Source organism: Cottoperca gobio, chromosome 16 (assembly GCF_900634415.1).
Source record: "Cottoperca gobio chromosome 16, fCotGob3.1, whole genome shotgun sequence".
Lineage (NCBI taxonomy): Eukaryota > Metazoa > Chordata > Actinopteri > Perciformes > Bovichtidae > Cottoperca > Cottoperca gobio.
The window spans coordinates 9542631-9565158 of NC_041370.1; the positions used below are offsets into that span (position 1 = coordinate 9542631).

General features: G+C 41.9%; 1 protein-coding gene across 5 annotated transcripts; it reads right to left on the bottom strand.

The window, feature by feature from the left end:
- Window positions 1-37: 37 nt before the first annotated feature.
- ttyh1 (tweety family member 1) lies at window positions 38-21961 on the bottom strand. Of its 5 annotated transcripts, XM_029451165.1 has the most exons (16): window positions 21865-21961; window positions 21114-21259; window positions 16865-17030; window positions 15212-15441; window positions 12415-12526; window positions 10601-10935; window positions 7856-7951; window positions 7656-7728; window positions 6170-6245; window positions 5946-6001; window positions 5575-5667; window positions 5370-5462; window positions 4606-4745; window positions 3787-3954; window positions 2137-2215; window positions 38-1072 (listed from the first exon to the last, which is right to left on the bottom strand). In XM_029451165.1, exons 3-16 carry the CDS (start codon window positions 16997-16999, stop codon window positions 989-991), a joined length of 1770 nt encoding a protein of 589 aa, XP_029307025.1. In that variant the 5' UTR covers window positions 17000-17030; window positions 21114-21259; window positions 21865-21961; the 3' UTR covers window positions 38-988. The 5 variants fall into 5 exon arrangements, with proteins under 5 accessions (XP_029307025.1, XP_029307024.1, XP_029307028.1 ...); XM_029451164.1 differs by lacking the exon at window positions 21865-21961 and having other exon boundaries at window positions 21114-21434; XM_029451168.1 differs by lacking the exon at window positions 21865-21961 and having other exon boundaries at window positions 3894-3954; window positions 21114-21430.
- Window positions 21962-22528: the final 567 nt, after the last annotated feature.

A 22528-nucleotide genomic window follows, 5' to 3' on the forward strand; every position in this document is an offset into this window, starting at 1 on the left:
TTGCATTGACTTGTGGACACGATGAAGACCAGGTGAAGGTTATTGAAGTTATTTTTTATTTATATTAGACTCTTGAGTGTAAAAGGATGCCATTCAAAAGGAGCATTGATAACCATACAAACTCAATTCAAGGGTTAACAAGGTCAGTTTGGCAAGGACGGGGGATTCAATGAAATCTCCAACATACCAGACCATATATACACAAAACATCTTGGAGAGATCTCAGAAACCCAATGCTATACATAGTTATTATTGCTAGTTACGGTAGGGCTACTGCAGCACCAGTAGCAAGAATCATATTGCTATGTACCTGCTATCATTGCATGGGATTTGTAGTTCTTGAGTGGCAGTTGTAGTTCTCCATTCAATCATTAAAACAGGGTCTTGGTAGCCCTCAAGTATCTTTCTTTTTAAGAGCGAATGTTCATGATTATTCAGATATTATAGACAGTGAGATATACAGAATACCATAAGGTAATACAAGGAAAATACAGAATTGCCACCTATAAAAAGTAATAATAAAAAAACATGATACCAAGTGAGGGAACTGCATAACCATTCACAGAAAGAAAAGTGTCTTGTTGCTACGTGCCAGTGCTTTTCTACAACAATATTTATATAAAAACTTAAAAATAAATCGGTGGTACTGATACATTTAAGAATATAAAACTACAACGTAGTAACGTCAATACCATTCTGACTTGCCTCACCACTGTTCACAGTTTACACAGAGTTTGGACAGACGAGGGGAAATAATTTAGACCAAGTGGACTTGGCATTATCATTGTCGCTTATACCCACGGTCCATTTAGACCGGTTTCTTTTAAGTGCTTTTTGTAATAATATTCAGTGGTACTGACGTTATGCACTTTGAATTCACACCTAGCATTCATTTTATTTAGATTAGTTTCTTTTTCATTTCAGTAAAGTGTCCATTCATATGAAAACTAAACGTTTTTTTTCTATACATTTCCTAACAAAAAAATAATCAACGTGAATACAGGTTCCTCGAATGGGCGGGGTTAGGGTGTGATTGACTTCCTCCGTAACCAGTCAGCATGCTGGGAGAGTACTGTACGTCCGGAACAGACGAGTCAGCAGGAGCGAGGTTGAGGTGTCCAAAAGAGTATTGAGAGAAAATAAAAGAGAAGAGAACAACATTTGTTATTCACGCGCGTGATCAACTCCAGCAGCAGACAGCAGCACATGTTGTTCTCACTATCTGACCAACAGGCTTTCATACTAATTATTTTGAAATAAATAATTCAGATTAAACTCAAAAGGAGAAGTAAAGCTGTAAATGTTACTGCTTTACTTTACTCCCTCCTCAGAAGTAACTGTTTACAGTCAAGAAGAAGAAAAATGAACTAAAAGTCAACTTACTAGCTTTTTCCAGATTTCAGCAGCATCTCATGGTCTTCCTAAATGCAAGCGGTTTGTCATGGAGATAGTTAAAATGTCATAACGCGGGTGATTGGTTATTTATAGGGGCAGTTCAGAAGATTGAAACTCTAGAGGAAGACCGCTGACTGCGGAGGGCTTTTAATTTCCTATTATTGATTTACTTTCTAACTCCCTTCTTCCAAAGTAACTGTTTACAGTCCATTAAGAAGATTCTTTTGACAAAACACAAGTTAATATCCTTTAAGTAGCTTTTTCTAAAGCTTTCAACTGCATCACGTCTTCCCCAGTGGAGGGAGTTCACATGTCCAGGAGACATCGAAGTTGTCATGAGACTGTAAGTTTGGTCACATGATAAAATGTGGTCGTACAGTATGTACAGTCTATATCTTCCTCAGTAGATGACCATGAGATGCGGTTGAAAGCTGCCAATTTCCCGCTGAATGTTCATTATTGTTCATTATATTCGTTTGAATTGTTATGGTCGAGATAAGGTGCTCTGTAAAATGGCCAGATAGTGATAAGAGTATGCACAAGAAAATCAGGAACAGTGAAAAATGTAAATTCTCCTTCATGTTTTTGCTGGTTTTGAAGCATCAAAAAAGAAGAAAAGGCCAGTGCACAGGGTCCTGCGAGGTCACCATGATAGTCCGTTTGCTACTGATTATTAAAGCGAGCGTGTGCAGTGATAAAATGGCACAGATTGCGATGGCGTCACAAGTACAGAGGACTCACAGAGGGGGGTGGGGACTGCCTGTCAGTCAAGGGTAGGCTCTCATAGCCAGGGTTGCCATTGGAGGAAACGTTTGGAGTCCTGTATAGAGATAGAAAGAGACAAGGACAGAAGAGAGGGAGAGGAGGAACGGAGGATGAAGGAGAGAGGGAAACAGGGGTGAGACACATAGAGAAAGACAGACGGGACGGGGGCCGCGGGGTGACGGGAGCCAAGGACAGGTAACAGGAAAGAAGGAGAAAGAGTGGTTAGAAATATAGTGCGGAAAAACACAGCACTCAGTATAACTAGTAGGTATTAGTACTACTGGCACTCAAGCAAGGCACTGAGAGCACCAGCAGCAGGCGTACAGTCCACTCCTGACTGATGATGCACTGCAGGATTTATACAATAATCTGCAATTACATGCATTTAGAGCTGGGTGTGACTCACCAGTCCCATTTCAGCTGTAATGTTGTTTTCCTAATGAATCTGTTTATCTGCATGATAAACCCCAGAGAGCTTTTAAAGCAATCCCGAGCAGATTTCATTTAAGAGGAGTGGACTGTATTTTTTAGTGCTAGCTGAGTTTCTGAGCCTTGACAGTTTTGTTTAGTCAGTATCCTTGTATTTAATTTGGTGTTAATATCATATAGATAGGCGGGGCAGTCAAGATGACCAGCTGGCATTAGCAATAGGAAGTTAAATAGTCAACGATTAGGTTTCTCAGAGCTCTGACTAAGCTTGGAAACATCAGTGAGGGAGAAAGGGGGGAACAAATATAACAAGATGAGAAAATTGAAAGTGAGAAATAAGGGAGAACCGAAAAGGAAAAGGAGGTATGACAAAGAGCGAAGGACAGACCCAGAGAATTGTTTGGACACCACGGTGAGGAGACAGATGAGAGTGAGGCAGAGGCAGAAGGGTGTTTTGTTTTTAGGGGGGGGTGAGGGGGGGTTACCTATAGTCAACCTGAGCCTCACATCGCCGGAGTTTTTACGAGCGCGGCCTCGTCAATGACACCCTCCCCCCAACGCAGCAGTAGGCTACTACTGTTTAGGAGACAGGACGCCATTTGAGACAAGATCTGTGAGAAATGACCGAGCGGCCTACATCGTCTGTCCTGAAACACTCGACAGACGGATAGACAGACACACAGACAGACAGACAGACCTCTGGAGTTGTGTCTGTTTCTCTGCCTACACTGTAGTCCATATTGACCTGTCTGTGTGTCTGTCTGCAATGCATGTGCTTAACCTGACAGCTCTGTGGATTTGGACTACATGTCTATATAGAGGAAAAGGTGTGTGAACCTAGCTGACTGCACTTCCACTTATCTCTAGCAAAGGTGTGCATCATGTTATGTTATGTGTGTCCTGAAGGCAATTCATCTGTGATTTCTTTACCAAAAAGACTACGTGTCTCAACAGTGCACCATCAGTCTCTATGTGTTGTTTAAATGTACATCCTGGACTTTTTGCAATCCCTGATCTGGGGGTCATCAGTATAAAAGTTGCCCATAGGTACAGATCTCGACACAGAAACACTGAAAACTGTATCTGAGAGCAACCTCCTCCTCCTCCTCCTCCTCCTCCTCCTCCTCCTCCTCCTGCAACATCTGGGACGTTCTGTCTGTCTGTCTGTCTGTGTGTCTGAGTGTCGGTGTTACTCACGGGAGGGGCGGCGCGCTAGAAAAGGGGGGTGTCCACCCAGCCCCCGGGTAATTATAGAAGGGGGTCATGGCCCCTCGCTGAGACCCCGTGGCCGTCTGTCTACGTGCCTGATGGGAGGTGAAGGGGTCCTCACTCTCGCTGTCCGAGTCTTCGTACTCCTCTGATTCACTGTCGTCGTCCATGAAAGAGACAGAGAGGGATATGTGTGAGCAGAGAAACCATGAGTGCCTTTATTCCTTCTTCTCTTCATAGCTGTATTCCTTCCGACATCTTACAACACACCTCCAGGATTCTCTCTGTCGCTAGTCATGATTAGTTAAGACGCTAATGTTCCAAGATAAAAAAAAAAAGATATGAGATGCGAACTTCAGGTGGTAAAGGTGACTCATGTATCCACGCGGGGATTATAATCCGCTCTCAGCAGATCCAACAAACCTGTGCGGCTGCTACCAAACTCCTGAATACGCAAAAAAAGAAATGAGTTTAATCTAGAAGTGCAAGAAAAACAAACTTCCAGCTATTAATGGATTTTTATGTAATCCTGCGTATTACTGTATATCCTTTTAGGCGTGCAATCTGAACCAACTCTTTTACACGCAAATATTCTTCCACATTGTATGCCGAGCAGCATTGTATGGCATGCAGAAACTTTAATTCCTTCATCTACGTTGTCTCGCACAGTCTCGTTCTTTTTGTGTTTTTGCTAGGCAATTTAAAGTGTTTAAAATGAGTGTGAGTGCATGAAAATATGTGAACAGCAACAATAACAGCACTTATACCTACAGTATGCACCACAGGCATATTCATACTCTCACTAACCTGGGGAAGCTCCTCCAGGCGCCGGGCAGAGAGCAAAGGATGGCAGTGAAGGCCAAAGCAGAGAGGAAAGAGTAAAGGGAGAGGTAGAGCAATCCCTCCATCCCATCATAGCACAGGCCTTTCAAAGAGTCGATGTAGTCCTAAAAGAAATAGAGAGATGTATCAGTGATGATAAGGAAGCAGTGCTTTGGTAATTAGCTGCTAGTACAGCTTCTGTTTAGGACTGCACAATTTCTTTATGGGAAACGTGCGCAATAAACACATAACTCAAGGATTTTTATTAGTTTGAAAGAGTATCAGTAGAAAACGTTCAAAATGTCAGTCAATGTTTTTTAATGGGTGTCTTTTGTTTTCAGTTCAAAGTTCAATTTGTTCAAAAAAAGAATGTTAGAAATAATTTCCTTCAATTTTTGATTCAAAGAGCAATTTGTGCAGAAAGGCAGAACTAAGTACACTTTAATATCTGTTTATTTATTACAAGTAATATCTTTATCGCGATATTCAACAACGTTATCGCATATTTTCCTCACAATCTGCAGCTTCATTCCTCTTACAGGCAATTTTTCAATTCATGAGTGTAACAAAGACGATAGTGCCAAAGCGTCACGTAATATAGAGATTAAAAAGAAAAAGAAAAGGATACAATATAAACACTTGCTCTGTGTAAAAGACTGGAACCTGTGTGTGTGTGTGTGTGTGTGTGTGTGTGTGTGTGTGTGTGTGTGTGTGTGTGTGTGTGTGTGTGTGTGTGTGTCTTGGGTTACCTTATTCAGACCTCTGCAGTTTAGCAGCGCCACCAATTGATGAAAGTTGCCCTCTGTGGAGTTGAGTATCTGCTGAACCTCCCTCAGTGACTTCTGCAATAACCAAATAATCGCAAGTTAAGAAACTTATTTTTAGGAAATGTTAGGAAGAGGCGACAGAAATGTTATTTCTTAAATAAGTGCATGTTTACACATCATAACATACCTCAGCTTTGGGGAACTGTGTGAGAGCATTTCGGTCCAGACTGGAGAGGTGTGTGTGAATGTTGGACAGTGCCCTCTGCGACTGGGTCAGCACCTGCAGCCAACAAGTTAGTGGAGTTAAACATTATTGCATTATTGCTTAAATATACCATTAATATGCTGAGAGAGTAGCAATTTATCTGGAGCAAATCATTTAAAAGGACAGGACACGCAGCAACAGCTGTGCCTCCCATCCTCAAATGATTTTTCCTTGAGCAAGTATGACATGCAACCTGTTAACTGAAATCAAAGCAGGTAAGAGTGTCAGCTAAATGCCTGCAATGTGCTATGTTATATACATAAATACATGTGACTGTCAGGAGGTCACATTACCTGCTGGAACGGACTGTTCATGCGCCTGCTGCAGGTCAGGTAATAATCCAACACATCTGAATGGCCAGCAAAACACCAGATCAGTGCATAATAGAAAAGATGTGGGAACATTTAACTCATTATATTAGTTTGTGCTGACACAAGCACAGTTGGGAGGTAAATCAAAAGCATTGCAAAAATGGGAAACAACTAGCACTTTGCACAGGGACAGACTGATACTGTACCTGAGCTTGTCCCAGTGTTGAAGTGGGTGGAGTTCACTACAAACGTGTTCGGATCTGAGCAGAAATCACTGAGGGCCTGGAAAAACGTTGACGGGAAGAGTGAGAAAGGAAAAAAAACAGCAGGAGAGAGCGGGGGCAGATGAGGCGAAAGAGAGAGGGCAAGAGAAAATGATCACAAGGAAAGATTTAGTAGACACACTGACCCACTGACATAATTTACCTCCACATGTCTCTGACAGCTGCTCACAATACAGAGGCAAATATTGATCTGCCCGGATCACATGCAGTGCTAGATAAACCTGCATCGTCCCTCGGTTGACCTGCACGTACTTCTGGCTTATTTTATAAGAGGATGCACTCAAGTTAGCGATAGCACACCCACAGACACACTGAGCTTGAGATCGCCCCACCAGAAGAGGGAGTGAGAGCCACGCAGAGAGCCTGGCGGCTGACGGGAAAAGCGGCGACCCGGGAAAGAATAAAGTGGGCAGGCCCACAACTGGCCCATTGTTTCCCTGTCAGTAACCAGGGACAGAGCAGCTCTGTGTGGACCCACAGGCATTGGGACCGTCTCCCGCCAGCTCCACATGACACTGAGTCTCTTAAAGTGGGCAGCAGTGCAGAAAAACAGCCACCATTTAGCCTCTTCACACACCCTTAACCCAGATATAAAATAAAAAAACTGTCTCCCACTTCAGAGAGTACAACCAAACTTCAGAGGAGAAACTGAAAAAGGACACTCCACAGTTTGAGACATAATGACGGTCTCTGTGCTTTGTTCTTGATAGAAGCACACTGGTGGTGTTGTCATGTTTAGGCGTTAAAAGCAGAACATTGTCCAGCAACATGTAAGTGAATTTTACTTTTACAGGATTACACTCACACTTTCACCCCCCTGCATGTTCAGTCTGAAGCCCCAAGGGGCCGACGTACAGAGCAGCAACAGCTTCAAGTCTTTTCTCTTTTTTTTTTACTGCTGATGGCAAGCTGTCTCTCTCTTTCTGTCTTAAACTGATCTCGAGATGCACTCTCCCGCTCTTCCTCTCCCCTCCTCTGTCTCGTTGAAAGCACTTCTCTTCATCCTCCATCTTTGCTTCTTGAAGCCAAACGCCCACACACTTGGTAACACACTTACACAGGAAACACGCACTTTAATGCACAAACACAATTTGTTCACAAACGCGCCTGTGCACACGCGCATTGAATCTTTAATCTCTGCCCCATTTTCCTGCCTTTTTGGTGCTCTGCCACGACTGCAGCGTTCCCTAGGAGGCAGATCTTTTCACAGTTTAGCACAATGGCCACAGAAATCACACACACACACACATACACACACACACACACACACACACACACACACACACACACACAGCTTTGGTCTCATGTAGCTCTCTCTGAAGCCAGCCCTTGTCAGCCCCATTCACTTCCTATTCCTCCAGCCCTTGATCCCTCCGCTCCTCAGAACAGTTTCACTGGGACTACTCACCACTACAGTGGCTGTCTCCAAGCCCAGGGAGCCCCAGCTTAGGAAGAGAGCCAGCCACGCCAGCACGGTCATCCTGTGGAGAGGGAACAACACAAACTCTTCAGCCAAGAGAAGACACCCTGACCATCAATCAGAGTTGTATAGTTTGTGTCTAAAGATACAAGAGTGTGTGTGGTGTGTGTGTGTGTGTGTGTACTCACAGTATGAGCAGCCAGCGGGCTTGCTTTGCCAGTCCCAGCAGGATGAACAGACACACTATGAGGTCCAGCAGCAGCAACAACACGTATGACAGCCACCTACAACACAACACAATACAGAAAATGCCATTACATTAAAAACTTTCAAAGTTTCTCAAACAGCTTTTAAATTGTATTCCACAGGTTAAGATTTCGTCAAACCTCGGGGATATTTGTCGTAATCGTGGTTCATCATTTATAGTTTCAGTTTGTTTCATTGTTTGTTTGTTTGTCAACAGGATTACGTGAAAAACTAATTGCACGATTTCTATGGAACTTGGTGGAAGGGTGCAACGTGGTCCGAGGAAGAACCCACTTCGGATCGCTTTGGATAAAAGCGTCAGCTAAATGTAATGTTAGGTGAGGTTTGCGCTCTCCGAGTGCCCTGCTTGTTATCTACGGTTTTATTTGATTTAATTGAACGATTGAATTGAAACTTAACCCTTCAACTGCTCATCTACGTAGCGGTGAGAAGACATTCACATAGATTTCCCATGAGAATGGTCGGACAAAGATTTATAGGTATCCTGTGTTAACTAATGAGTTTCAGATTTGCAAAATAGCAAATGAAGGTTTTGATTTTGTATAATGTACAGTTAGCACGGCTGTTCTTCTGGAGCAGTTGATCCAGTCGGAGACGTGAAGTCTCGGTGTAAGGAAATGGGTTTGGTCTACCGGGATGCACAGTTTTGAACTCCTGTCCTGTCCTGGTGTAGTAAATGATTAACCTTTCTTGCTTATCTCTTTAATAATCTTGTGACTCTCACCGCTTTAACAGCCCTGAGATTAGAACACTTTATGCTGACATATACAAGCTACCGGCACGTCTCCTTCTTCAGTTGTGGACCTTGAACATTAAAAAAAAAAAGTTTGTTTTGATTTGTCATCGTAGCCAGAATGTCTCTAATGTTGTGTGAAATGTGCAGATCTCCTCTCATCACATTAAGATTTCTCCAGCTGATCTGGGATTAAGATTTGCTATCTTTTTCCACCGTTCCCAGAATTAAGTGTAATTAGATTATCGGGCCTCTAACACTACTGATCTGGGATATGTATTTATGTCTCTATTAGACAGAAATGAGACATTCACTCAATGTGAGTCTGTGGTCAGCTTTAATAGCTTTATTCGCTATTAAAGATAAGGCCGACTCAGAGAAGGGAAGTGGGGAAGTTATGATGAGGTTGAACCTTACTTGCCCTCTTACTGTTTAAAAAGGGAGGGACACATTACATCATCTGTTTGCTGTGTGTGGTTAGTTTATGGGAAGCAGTCCTTTCATAGTGTTATTATTATGGAATATTGAATATAAAAGCAACCCATCAACCCATCATGCACCAGAACATTGAGTTATTTTTGAAGAAAGTTTCCATTGCATTACCTCAACTGACCCAGCCCTTTTAATAAACATGCTACATTTAGGAAAGGCTCGTTCAGACGGTTTCCATATGAGCGGGGGTCTGTCAGTGTTAACAAACAGTGTGCACGTGTTGATACTTGTGAAATTGATCCAGATGGTTTACGTTTAATCTGCTTATTTACTACATTAACTTGTCAGAAAAGGAAATGGTTATAGAAGAAAACTGGAAACGTGTGTTCAATGCTCCTAAAGTTTCCAGCCTCCAAGTCACAGAAAATGGTTGCCAGATGTAAAGCGGGTTACACTTAAAGGATGGATAAAGTAGGCCGAGCATATACAGTAATAAATCCTTTTCAAGCTAACTTTACATCTCTTATTCCCATAACATTTACCCATGCATTAAATGTATTCTGACTCCTGATGCCTCTGCTGAACAAGGAAAACTGACAAATCAGTGTTAGTGGATAATGAGTTTTGTAAATGGGAAGAAACCAGATTGTTTTTTCAGAACAATGGAATTACACAATCTATTTTATTGGAAACATAAAACATGCTATGAAGGAATCATTATATCTTGCACAATTACTGAGAGGAACCAATACATTTATGAGCAAAACGATCAGGTTCCATTGTAAGCAGAAACAACTGCCAATAGACAAACAATAAAAATACTTTTATTTCCCAGAAAGCTAATTATCACTGCCAATGTTTGCTATTGTTAGTGTTGTGGTAAACTTCATATTCAGGGGGATTTGTGAGTCCAAGCGTGAACAAAATTATTAGGAAGTACGAATGTTTCTTTTTAAATTTAGTAACTGGAAACTAATTTTCATTGATAAACAAGTAAAACTATTAAATCTTGTTGAATCAATATAATATATCAGTTCATTCAGGAACATATTGCATTATTCATTTACAACTGGAAAAATTGTTTGTACATTTGTACATGTACATGACAAATGTAAAACTATATTTTCCGTCCAGTTTCCTGGGAACTACTTCAAATGTTGTTTTTATTTATTGGGAAGGAACCCTAACCCTAACACCCATAAATATAAAACTATTACTTAAATTGTCGCTGAAACTAATTGTATCAAATTGGCTTTGAATCGCAGTGTATTGGTTCATAAAGACATATGTGTGCATCATATTCATATTGGATTATGGGCCATGTATCTAGTTATGTATTGAGATACACACACACCTAATATGCATTTGGGAACAGATCCGAGCAGCAGCTTAATAATAATAATAATCCCAAAAATTATATTTCCAATGTGTATTTAATCTAATTTAAAAAATCTACTTGTTAATTTAAAAGCCCAGATGAAGATCTGTTCTGCAGCCTCACCTGTAGTCCTCATTGACCATCAGCGTGTTGGCCGCCCAGCCAGGTGAGAAGGGGCTGGGCATCAGGCCGCTGGAAGGCACCAGTGTCGGGGCCACAGAGGGAGGTACTGGGGTCAGAGGTATGATGGACGCCCCGCTGATACTGTCATTCACCAGGCCTGCGTCTATACCGGACCGAGCCAGGGAGATGGAGGAGAGGAGGTTGATAACGTTCTCAGATAACCTCCGGCAGTTCCGTGTCGACACCAGGAAGGGTTTACTGCCGGTGAAGAGCTCCTCCATTGAGGTCAGGGGGCCAGAGACAGACAGCTGCAGCCCAGAAATTGTGTCTGTAATCTTTAGAGAGGGGGGAAAGAAGAATGTGAGGGAAGTTAAGTGGAAGGGAAACCACAAAAGAGTGTTGATGGTGCTCATAAAATCGTGGTCAGTTTAAAATGGTTTGTTATGGAGATAGAGAACTGAAGATTGTGGGCATCTTGGTGCCTCAGTTTGCAAATGCATGTCGCTCCTAATCTATAACACAAGTTAAAGCTCAGGTGAAAAATCCTTCACTTTTACTCTTACTTGCAAACTGAAATACAAAAGCGATTGATCTAATTTCGTTAGATATGAACATACTTTTAAATAAACGACACCTCAAGGTCTCTAAAATTGGTTAAGAGAAGATGGTAGACGGCTGCAGACACAGACGCAGAAGTGAACACACTCCTTCTGAGACATGTTTTTGTGTGACTGTGTAATCAAGATGAATTATTTATTTATTATCTGTAATTTATTTATTTATTATATGCCTATTATTTAGAAGATGCTGCTTTTTTTGTAGAGCTTCTTTCTTATTATCCAACATTTAACCTGTTTATTACCTGTGAAAACATTCCTGTATTTATTATTACCAACACTATGTACGCGATTCCAACGAAGCACCTCGCTATATTAATACAACACAAGACAATATACAGTATCTAGACTTCTCCTACAGAATAATACTGTACTTATTATTATATGATTTCTCTGATATTCTCCAGTTAAGTTTTCTTTTGGTTTCCACTTCAGCCAACTTTGTATAATTTCATCCCTATTTATATTTTTTCTAATATTATAAACATTTTTCTATGTTTAAGTTCAATATTCATTTGCAAATGTGCCCAGCAAGACACTGAGCGACAGAGTGATAGGCCCATATTATCTCACTTATCATTTATGTTAGTTCATATATGTTTCATATTTTACAGCTCTTTGTTTTGTTACTTCATTAAAACAAAGAACATGTTGAGAACTTGTTAGAGCTGAGCAGGTGGCACTTTTGCGTGTTGTGGGAGTATCAGGGCGAAGAAAAGTTTGTCTTTGATGGAATATTCCTGCTCTGACCAAACATCCAGTTACATGTGGGAGTACGTTTATTGACAAATATGTCTTTTTATTCATATTTAGCAAGTAAATGTTTATATTAAATAATGAATATATAATGTCCAGTGTGCGTGCATATTCCCTCTGTGTTTCCATTGTGTTTAATGCAATTGCTTTATGAGCGTCAGTTTAGATATCCTGCTCTAATTTTAATTATTGATATGTTTCTTTGATATGAATGGATGTGAGCTGAACTGACTCATGTGTTATTCCCAACTGTCTGACACATAAACCCTGTCTGACCGCAGGGAAATCAATAGAAACAGAAGTTTGTATCTGAACTTCTTTCTCTCCCTGCTGACCGCATGTACACATGCGCGCACACACACACACACACACACACACACACACACACACACGGGTTAGAAACTCTGCATGGCAGTTTACTTGTGGACTTGGAGCACTCACCAGCAGATCGATGGAAGCTAGCGTATAATTGGCTGTGAGAAGAGACGAGGTCAACTGATACATCCCATCATTAGCCTCGCTGTTGCCATAGAAACCAATGCCTATGGCAACACTGCAAAGGGAGAGAAAACAATGAAACATGAAAACATTGTGAGAGGGTGTATGTACAGTAAGTGTGTGTGTGTGTGTGTGTGTGTGTGTGTGTGTGTGTGTGTGTGTGTGTGTGTGTGTGTGTGTGTGTGTGTGTGTGTGTGTGTGTGTGCGAGAGAGAACATGGGGGATAGAAGAACAGCAGAAGCATAAATGTAATGTTTAATTCAGTGTGTAGGTACATTTTAAATGAATATGACACAAGGAGATAGAGGAGGAGAGGATGTGTGAGCTCTGGATGAGCATACGATAGTGGATCACAGGGGAAGGAATAAACAGATGATGGGGAAAAAAAGCTGACTCTTAGCACTCAACGGTTAAGCTTCTGCAAGGAAAATATTCAAATTGTTAAACATAGCGACATGTTTACATATCTTCCTGTTATTCACATATTCAGATTAAGGCTCGGGCCAGATGTTCATCAAATCCCCTCAAACCCGAGAGGAATGGTATGACCCAATCTCCCACAAAGTATGTGACCCAGATTAGAAAGCAGGGGGGGAAAAGGAAAAGGAGGAATGTGTGTCTGCGTCTGTGTGTGCTTTGCATTTCAAGCTGCCAAATGTGAACGTTGTCTACTGCGGCTGCATTCCACATGACTGTTATTTTGCACTTGTGACAAAAAGGCCACCATCTGGACGAAAGGGTGTCACATGAAATATTATCAAACGGTAAACGGCTGCATTATCTTTTGCTCCAGTCTAGCGCAGAACGCTCGAGCATCAGAGGAGGAGACGACTACATTACATTACAGTCCATAAGGGGGAGACACGGACCTACAGTCTGTGTATATGACATCACTGTGACAGCTGAAATCACATCCGCTGTACATTATGTTCTGTGACAGTCTCAGTGCATATGAAGGTGCGGGGATTGGACATGAATGTAATGGAAAGCACTACTGAAGCAATAAATTGCACTATAATGTTATTACAGCACACAGCTGTGCCTGTAGCTTCAGATTGAAAAAAACAAAACAGGTTGGATGTGCTGCCGAGCTTCCCCTAAGTGACCTCCGCAATACAAGAGCGTCTTGGACAGATGTCAGGAAGCATTTCTGTACAAGGTCTAAGCTGAGACAGTGCACTGACTTGATGACTGCATGGTCACAAGATCTGAGGGGAACACCGGTGGGTGAATGACTGCCATACTGAAGGTGGGCGAGCTGAGATCATCCTCACACACACACATGAGATGATCCTCACACACACACACAGTGATTGGGAAACCACTCAAATCCACACACACAAAAGTAACACACAGTGCTGTCATAGGCCTGTGGTCGGTCAACAGCAATTTAACGTGACCGTCAGCTGTCATCCAGGCCTCCTCTCCTCTCCAGTGACATTGGTGGTGACTGTGTGAGAGACTAAAAAGCACATGACGATGGAGAGGGTGACAGCTTGTGATTCACAAGCCTTGTTGCTGTTCAACCTAAAATATTATGGTGCTTGTACTTTACTTGAGTATGTTTAGCTTCCTTTACATTATACCCCACTACATTTCAGTGGGAAATGTTGTACTTTTTACTGCATTTATATATAGTTATAGATAGTTTTCAGTGTAAGATTTGATCTAAATATAAACTTGTGAAGAATCAGTGCAAGTTGTTCTTGAAAGATTAGTTTCAGCCCTTTTTTTTATGGTGACTGTGGAGAGAGGCAGGAAATGTGGGGAACGAGAGTAGAGGAATGGCATGCAGCAAACAGTTTGACCAACCCATCTCAAACCAGGGATTGCTACAGAGAGTATTTGGCCGAGTCTAGTATGCTCCCTAACCACACGACTATTAGGTCCCTCCATTCATGCACTTCTAAGAAAACAAGTTGTTCTCAATCTGTTTGACTTGAGGGCCTTTGCACAAAAATAAAACACAAGTTGTTAGCAGTTTCACCAAAGAGTGATTTACCCTTTAAACTTCTCAGATGCTTTAATTTAAAGGAATAGTTTGACATTTTGACGCTTCTTCGCTTTCTTGCATAGAGGGAGATTAGAAGAGCGACATGTCTGTACGGTAAATATGAAGCTAGAGCCAGTTCATCTCAGCATAAAGACTTGAAACAGGGGGACGGAGCCAGGCTAGCCGTTTCCCCCTGTTTCCAGTCTTTATGCTAAGCTAAGCTAAAAAAAAAAAATTATTGATACAAATTTGTGTATCAGAACTTTGTTTCTTCCTCCTTCCTAGTGTACACCATTAATCATCTCACAACCTCTCAGATGTATCTTATGACCCATTGGAGAGCTAATAATTAGTGGTGAAAGAAGTATTAAGATCTTCTAAAAGTAGCAATACCACAATACGAAGACAAGTCCTGTATTGAGAAGTATCAGCAAGTATTAAGATTGCTCTATATACTGAAGGCTCGTTTCCAACAGCAGTGTATCGGATCTTAAAAGCTCTTAAAATCATAATCTAGTATAAACCAGTACTTAGTCACGAGTATGAACTGATACTGATTATGCACTCCTGCTTGAGTAAGTTTTTAAAAGTAGGACTTTGACTTGTACTGGAGTATTGTTAGTGTTGCACAGGTACTTTTACTTAATTAAAATATCTGAATACTTCTTCCACCACTTCTCAAAGGTGACATGAGTGTTGTTGTAAAAGATGAGACATCTGTGGTTGATAATGAATATTCCTTCTCACCAGCACAGCGTGACAGACGCCACCGCCACCCACGTGACACAACAGATGCCCCGCCCCTTCTTCCCGCTGTAGCCGTGACCTGTGCTGGCATCTTCATCCTCCTCCTCCTCCTCCGATCCCTCGCTCCGGTCACCGCGGTGACAGCAGCAGTAGTGTATGAGGAAGGAGAGGACCACCAAGAGCGAGATGACGAGAGCGATGGCTGATAAACTGGACAAAACCAGCAGAGTCTGAGAAAATGAAGAGGAGGAAAAGAAAGGATGCGTCTGTGAATGTGGAAAATGGCACTTTAATTCCATTTTTTCAAGAGGAGAAGAGCAATGTGAGAGGGTGAAATACAAACTGATGCTGTTAAAGAAGTATTGTCCGGCCCCCATATAGCAGCAGAGGATGATGATGATTAAGAAGGTATGAGAATCAAGAATACAGAAACACGCTGCATGCAAACAGATATTAACAAAGATGGAAATTTAACGCAATTAATTTGTGATTCTTGACCATTTCTACTTTAAAGGCTTCAACCCATGAATCTCGTGTCTGCACTATAGTGAATATTAATGTCACTAAGCCAAATCAGGCTGCTGTTGATCAGGCTCCATGTCATAAAGTCAACATCACTGAAATGCATTTTGCTCCAACACATATCTACAGTATTATCCCTCCATCCATCTGCCGGTCTGTCGCTCCTCATTCCTCCACCTTCTCTCTACTGTATCTCACCTTCTGCTCTCTGAAGCCCCTCCCCATTGCTCCACTCCACCCACCCCTCTTTCCCCATGCTCTCCCTCGCTCCCACTCTCTTTCTCTCCCCCACTCTCCCCTCTCTTTCTTTCTATCCACACCACTGAATCTCTATTAATAATCTGTGACCTACTTAAATACATTCACTCCCACTCTCTCTCTCTCTCTCTCTCTCTCTCTCTATTTCTCCCTCTCTGCCCGGTCTTCTGTTCAGCAACCTCCTCGCATTACTCATTCCCTCTCTCATTCTCCCTCTCGGAGCACTTTCAGTCTCTTTTGTCTTTCTGTTCTGCAGGATAATTTGCGTTCCCCCCCCCCCCCCCCCCCTCCCTTCTTTGTACCGCAGAGAAGTCACAAACACGCACAGTGAGACACTGCTGGCTGAAGCGTTTTGTATGAGAGCCTGTTGAAGGAGAACAAGGATGAAAGCTTGCATTTCGCAGAAGAAACTGCACAGTTCAGAATCACACGTTACGATTGCAGGTGTGGAAACCTGCAAGAGCACCACGCTGAATCTCATGCACTCCCTGAATCTCCAATTTTTCGCCATGCACAGAGGCAGAGGCGCAAGGGACAGTTTAGAAGAGTATTGCAACATCTAAAGAAAATGAAAGAAAGGTTAGATTTCAGCCGAGGGGCTCTTGGAGGGGTCGAGTGCAATCTTCCCACCAATAATTAGGTCAATGAGTCGGCATGAAAATTAGTTTTAAAGGATTGTAAATGGCATCATCATAGCTCTGCGCTCTTGCATGCCTCTACATTTAGGGATTTATGGGGCACTTTAAAGTGTGTTGTAGAGCAAATTGCCCATCATCCAGTCACTTAATTGCAGGACAATATACCTGTAGAGTTATAGCTACGAATGGAGCAACAGGGCTGAACAGCTACAGTGCAGCATGAGGTGTCTGTTACCTGCTGGTACTCCCAGCTGTCGGGGACAAAGAAGTTGTCCTTCATCTGCATGGTGAGGTCCAGCCGGGGGAGGGCGTGACACATTCTCACCCACAGTGAAGGGGCATAGCTGGGCACCGTTGTCATGGCAGCCATTTTCTACTGCTACTGGTCCCCCTCCTCCACCCTGAGGAAGGAAAGAAAAGACGGGTCAGAGTGACCAGGATGTGAAGCAAGAGCAGAGGAGAGGGAGAGAGGGTAAAAGAGAGGTGAAGGACTTCCCGAGCGGAGAGGGCGGAGAGGTCACGGCGAGCTGTACAGCAGCTGTGGCCCTCCTGCAGTGGTGGAAAGTAACTAAGTACATTTACTCAAGTACTGTACTTAAGTGCAGTTGTGAGGTTCTTGTACTTTACTTGATTATTTCCATTTTATGCTTCTTTATAGTTCTACTCCTATAAACACATTTTGCAGGCAAATATTTTGCTTTTTACTTCACTACATTTGTTTCATAGTTTTAGTTACTAGTTACTTTGCAGATTTGGATTATTATTACAAAATATAAATCAACTTATAAGTTATGATGTATTATTATTATTACAAAATATAAATGAACTTATAAGTTATGATGTATTATTATAGGCTAAGCTACTCAGAAGTATATAAAGTAATTAGCTCCACATTTACTTTACATTTCGTACATATTAATGCATCACAAATTATACATGAGTAATATAATATATATATGATACTGAAATGGGTCATTCTGCATAATGAGAATTTGAACTTCACGTATATTTTGATGAAAATACTTTTGTGCTTTTACTTGAGTACGATTTTGAATGCAGGACCTTTACTTGTATAATAGTTTTTTTTTACAATGTAGTATTAATACTTTAACTTAAGTAAAAGATGCCCACCTGCATCTGGGCGCAGTGGAGACGATTTATGACCCGTGATTACCTGAGCCAAATAAGAGTCAAGATGTGTCAGCCATGGTTACTTGAAACATGCTCTTTGGAGTGTAAATCAGTGTACATGCCTCCCTGAGAGCAGAGTGCGTTGTTCTGTGTTCTGCTTTCCCTGTAACACTTTAGGTGATGTGCTATGAGCGCAAACAATTTGTCAATTAATTGATTAGTCAGGCGATGGACAGAAAACTAATCCACAGCGATTTTGGGAATCATTTTAACTGATTTAATCAAGCAAAAATGTAAAGTACTTGCAGTTTCAAGCATTTCAAAGATTTCCTTTATTTTGTAATCGTCTTACTTTGAAAATCTTTGGGGTTTTGGACTGTTGGTTGGACAAAAAGAGAATATTTTAAGTTGTCACGTTGGGCTCTGTAAACTTGTTGTGGCAGTGTTTGTCATTCCCGGGCACAAACGATGAATCAATGAATTGAATATAATCAACAGATGAAATGATAATAATTGTTTGTAGGAGCCAGAGGGGTTTTTCCTCAAACGCAGGGAGATTACATGACTATATATAACAAATGGCTGTAATTCACAGACCTCTCTCTTAACCTTATAGAAAGGGTATGTGCTATAAGAGCAGCATAGATTATATAGGGGATATATGGGGTCTTTGAAGAAGTCCGTGTGCTTCCAGAGTATTTGCAGGAGAAGAAGATTGTTTAGGGCACCAAGAGAACCATTATACAAAGAATTATATATTTGACTGCATCGTCAACCATTGCTTACTAAAGCCGGCGAAGGGGGAGAAAGTAGGGTAAATACAAAGGGCAAATCCGGTTAGCCAAAACATACACTGGAATCCTTATTACAATGAAGAGGGGGGGGGGGGACGAGGGGGGGGACGGGACTGCTAGGCTTCTGATACCGGCTGCTCTGATTAAGAGACCGTCAGAGCTTTACTGTTTAAGAAAGGAGCGTTTTAAGACAGAGAGCACAGAGAGAACCAACAACAACAGCACTGATGCCTTAAACACAAAGAGTGATAGAGCTCAGCTGATTACAGACGGATACAATTCAGCATTTGAGGATCCAATAACGTCAGATAGATTCTGAATTAAAGGCTTTTATTCTCTTTTAATGCAGCTGTTATGTATTCAATACAACTTTCAATCAGCACAGTATTCTACACTGCTGAGGCTTCTTTACGATCCCTATTGATTCACGCATAATTGAGTTAAACACTGTGCCTGATAGAAAGTTTAGATTTAGCCACATGTCACATTCAACGCCAGACAATTTCCCATTCAGATTTGGGGCATTTATGGCTCAGAACAAGTTAACAGCTCGCCCACTGGTCAGACAGGGCTGCTGTAAGCCCATTACAATAAGCCTGTTCACCTTAATGGTCCCAGCAGCCCAACTGTCACAACTCTAATCATTGCCAACTCCCCATTTCCCTTATTAAAATTGTACTGAACATAATGGTTCACATGCTGGGAGAGTTGCATCCATCCACCACACATCTGCAGCGTAAACAGACTGTGTGCTGTTATATTTATGCATTCCTTCATGACCATTTATCTTCAGTGAATTCATTAGATTAGATGCATTATAGCAGCTGTGAGGCAGGTCTATGAGGTGCATTTATCAGACTTTGGAGACGATAAAAGCCTTTTGAGAGGCATCATAAACAAGTGAGGGAATAATTCCACAATCAAAGGAGAATCCTACTACCTGTTGTGATCAACATAAACCAATAAAGTGGGTCAATATAGAAAAAGCATTTCCTTTGATGGATGACAAAACCGCACTAATAGTGATTTCTCACCGTGAGGCAGAATGCACCATATAAAAGCCTTTTTCAAACAATTCAAGATAAAGAAAGATCTTTAATATCTCGACAGCAGCTTATCCGTCTCACTTCTTGCACTAAATTAATTCAGGACGTATGAAGACATCAAGTCAAAGTTCAGACAGGATCCACCTTCGACCCAGAAAGTTATTGAGGTCACCTAATGAGGTGCTGATGGAAGTGAAGGGGGGATGGGGGGGGTCACAGTCCTCTGGAGCAGCAGTTACTCAGCAGTCGTCACAGACAGGAAGCCTCATGTTGACGTGACGTCTCCTGCCAGCTTGTTATCATTTCTTTAGGATTGCATAACCGAACACAAAAAAAAATGCAATTCCAAGTTCAGTCGGTGGAGAGGGAAAGAAGAAAAGGGAGAGACGAGGAGAGAGATGGCGAAGAAACCAACAGACTCTCACCCAAACGTGAGCTCTCAAGAAAAAAGAAGAAAAAAAAACAGGGGAATAAATTCTGTTGTGTTGAGTCTCCACGGAGCTCAGACGACACAGAGAAAGAAATGATATGAGACTCCATGATGACTGAATGTAAAGAAAAGAGCCATTTTGTGAGGCAGCTAATGAGAACAAGGCTGAAGCATCTCTGTCAACTGGAGTTAGGATCATCTTTAGCACGAGAAATTCATCTCCACCTTCGTCCTTTTATGACGATACAACTCTCTTGAGCAGAACATATTATTTAATCCTTTTGCTGCTCAAATGATGCACATTTCCAATTTGCCTCATAAAATCTTTTATGGTTCACATTACAGTTAGTGGTCGTCTAACTGCTTCTTAACAACAACCTTAATGACTGTAATTTATGAGAAAACATTACAGTCTCATGACACACCACATCAGACAGGACAAACAATGAACATCTTTATGAAGGGTGCAAAGTTAGCTTTATCTACCGACGTGAAGCGACAGCCAAAGAATATTCTCAATTAAAATTCACTTCACATTCATCTGTACAATTCGTGTTCAGCTCCGCAACAATGAACCTTCAAAGTGAGTGCAGCTGACCGAAGGTAAGTGAGTGCAGCTCATAGTCAGTAAGTCAGAGCGAATCAGTGCTTTGATGTGTGCAAGAGTCCAGCGTGACAAGTTGATGGTGACAAAACGATTCCACACGACTGACCAACGCAGAACAAGATATTCAATTATGTTGGAGATTAAAACAAATTGTCCAAAAAGCATTTAGGAGAAATGTGAGAGGAATGAAACCATAACAGCATCTTATTCTACAAAACGTCCATGAGAGAAGATTCATCCATTATGTGAGATAGTTGAAAAGATGAGCATGAATCCATTTTGGCAATATGATGTTTCATGAACATCCATTAAGCATATTTGAAAAGATAAGCTTGGATCCAAAACTAGCAATATGCCATGAAGTGGTGTAATGTGCATTTATATCAGTTCACGTATTTGATTAATACATTTTTTGCAATCAAATCAACGATTAAGCCATAATCGAATAATCGACAGGAGAGAGATCAGACTCTTACCTCTTGTCGGTTGTGTCGGGAGGTTTCTCTCTCCTCCTCGTCTCTTCTCTTCGCCGGTGTCCGTGAAATATTTACCCACTCAAAGAGGTATACTGACAGCCATCAACGCTTGATGCTCCTCAAAAAACATCATCCTGAAAAAATGGCTTGGTGACATGCCAACAAATGTGTCAAAATGGGGAAACAATGAGCCAATAATTCTTGCAGTTATTTAAATATTAAATAGCCAATAATTGTATAGTTGTCTGGTGACAGTGGAGAGGTGCTTGTGTTGATGGATGAGAGAGGAGCTCTCAGTGAGAGCGAGAGAGTGAGAGACAGAGAGAGAGAGAGAGAGCGAGAGTGAATGAGAGAGAGAGAGAGAGAGAGAGAGAGAGAGAGAGAGAGAGAGAGAGAGAGAGAGAGAGAGAGGGATTAAGATTGAGGAGACCTCCCTAAGGGACCCTTTATCGTTGGATTGTAGCCCTTCGTAGCTTAACGCCCAAACGACTTCACAACACGTCAGCAACACGATATTGCCCAAAGATAATTAATCTGTTAACGGGGATTAGCGGGGGTCTAACCCCTCTCTCACTTCATACTGAGACACACTTATAATGCCGACCCCCACCAAGCATCCATGCACACTCCCATCAACCTGACCAATCTCCGTCCATACCACCACCCTGAACCCTGACCAGATTACTGAGAGAAAGAGTAAAAATGCAGCCACTAAATAATAGTGAAAAGAGATTTTAAAAAATCCACTCACATGTTGGATGCAAAATAATGAACTCCTGCATATGACAGCACTGTTAAGGCTGCGACGTGTCGAGAGCTAATGTGAGGTAGAGATGCACATCAAATTAGAGAAGCGAATAAGAGCACATAGATGAATATGGGGAGGGGGGAGATGCAGGGAAAGGCAACATGAAATACTGAGGAGGGAAAAAAAAGTGGGTTCCCAGGGAGTGATGCTGAGAGAAAGAGGAGGGAGGGTGAGAGATGGAGTGAACAATGAATAGAGGGGGGGGGGGGGGGGGGGAAGCGGCATGCAATGGCAAAACCAGCTTTCAGTGGAGGCTGCAGAACAGCATCAACACCGATTCAAGTGACGAGGAGGCAGAAGAGAACATGATGGAAGTGATGAGAGTGTGCTGATGGAGATGCTCTAGGAGTGCTTTGACTGAGAAATGCAAATTGGAGATATAATGGTAAAACACAGAGTAAAGAGAGTATGGTGTCTGTCTGCCAGTGAGGAAAGGGGGGCAAAGCGAGCGAGCAAAGAGGGAGGGGGGCGGCGTTAGTTTAACTGTGTCACTGAATGAGAGTGGGGGAAGGGAGGCAGGGAGATAATGCGAGCGAGGGAGCAAACAGTGGAGAGCATACTCACTGACTCATATAGCCTATGTACAGTGTGTGTGTGTGTGTGTGTG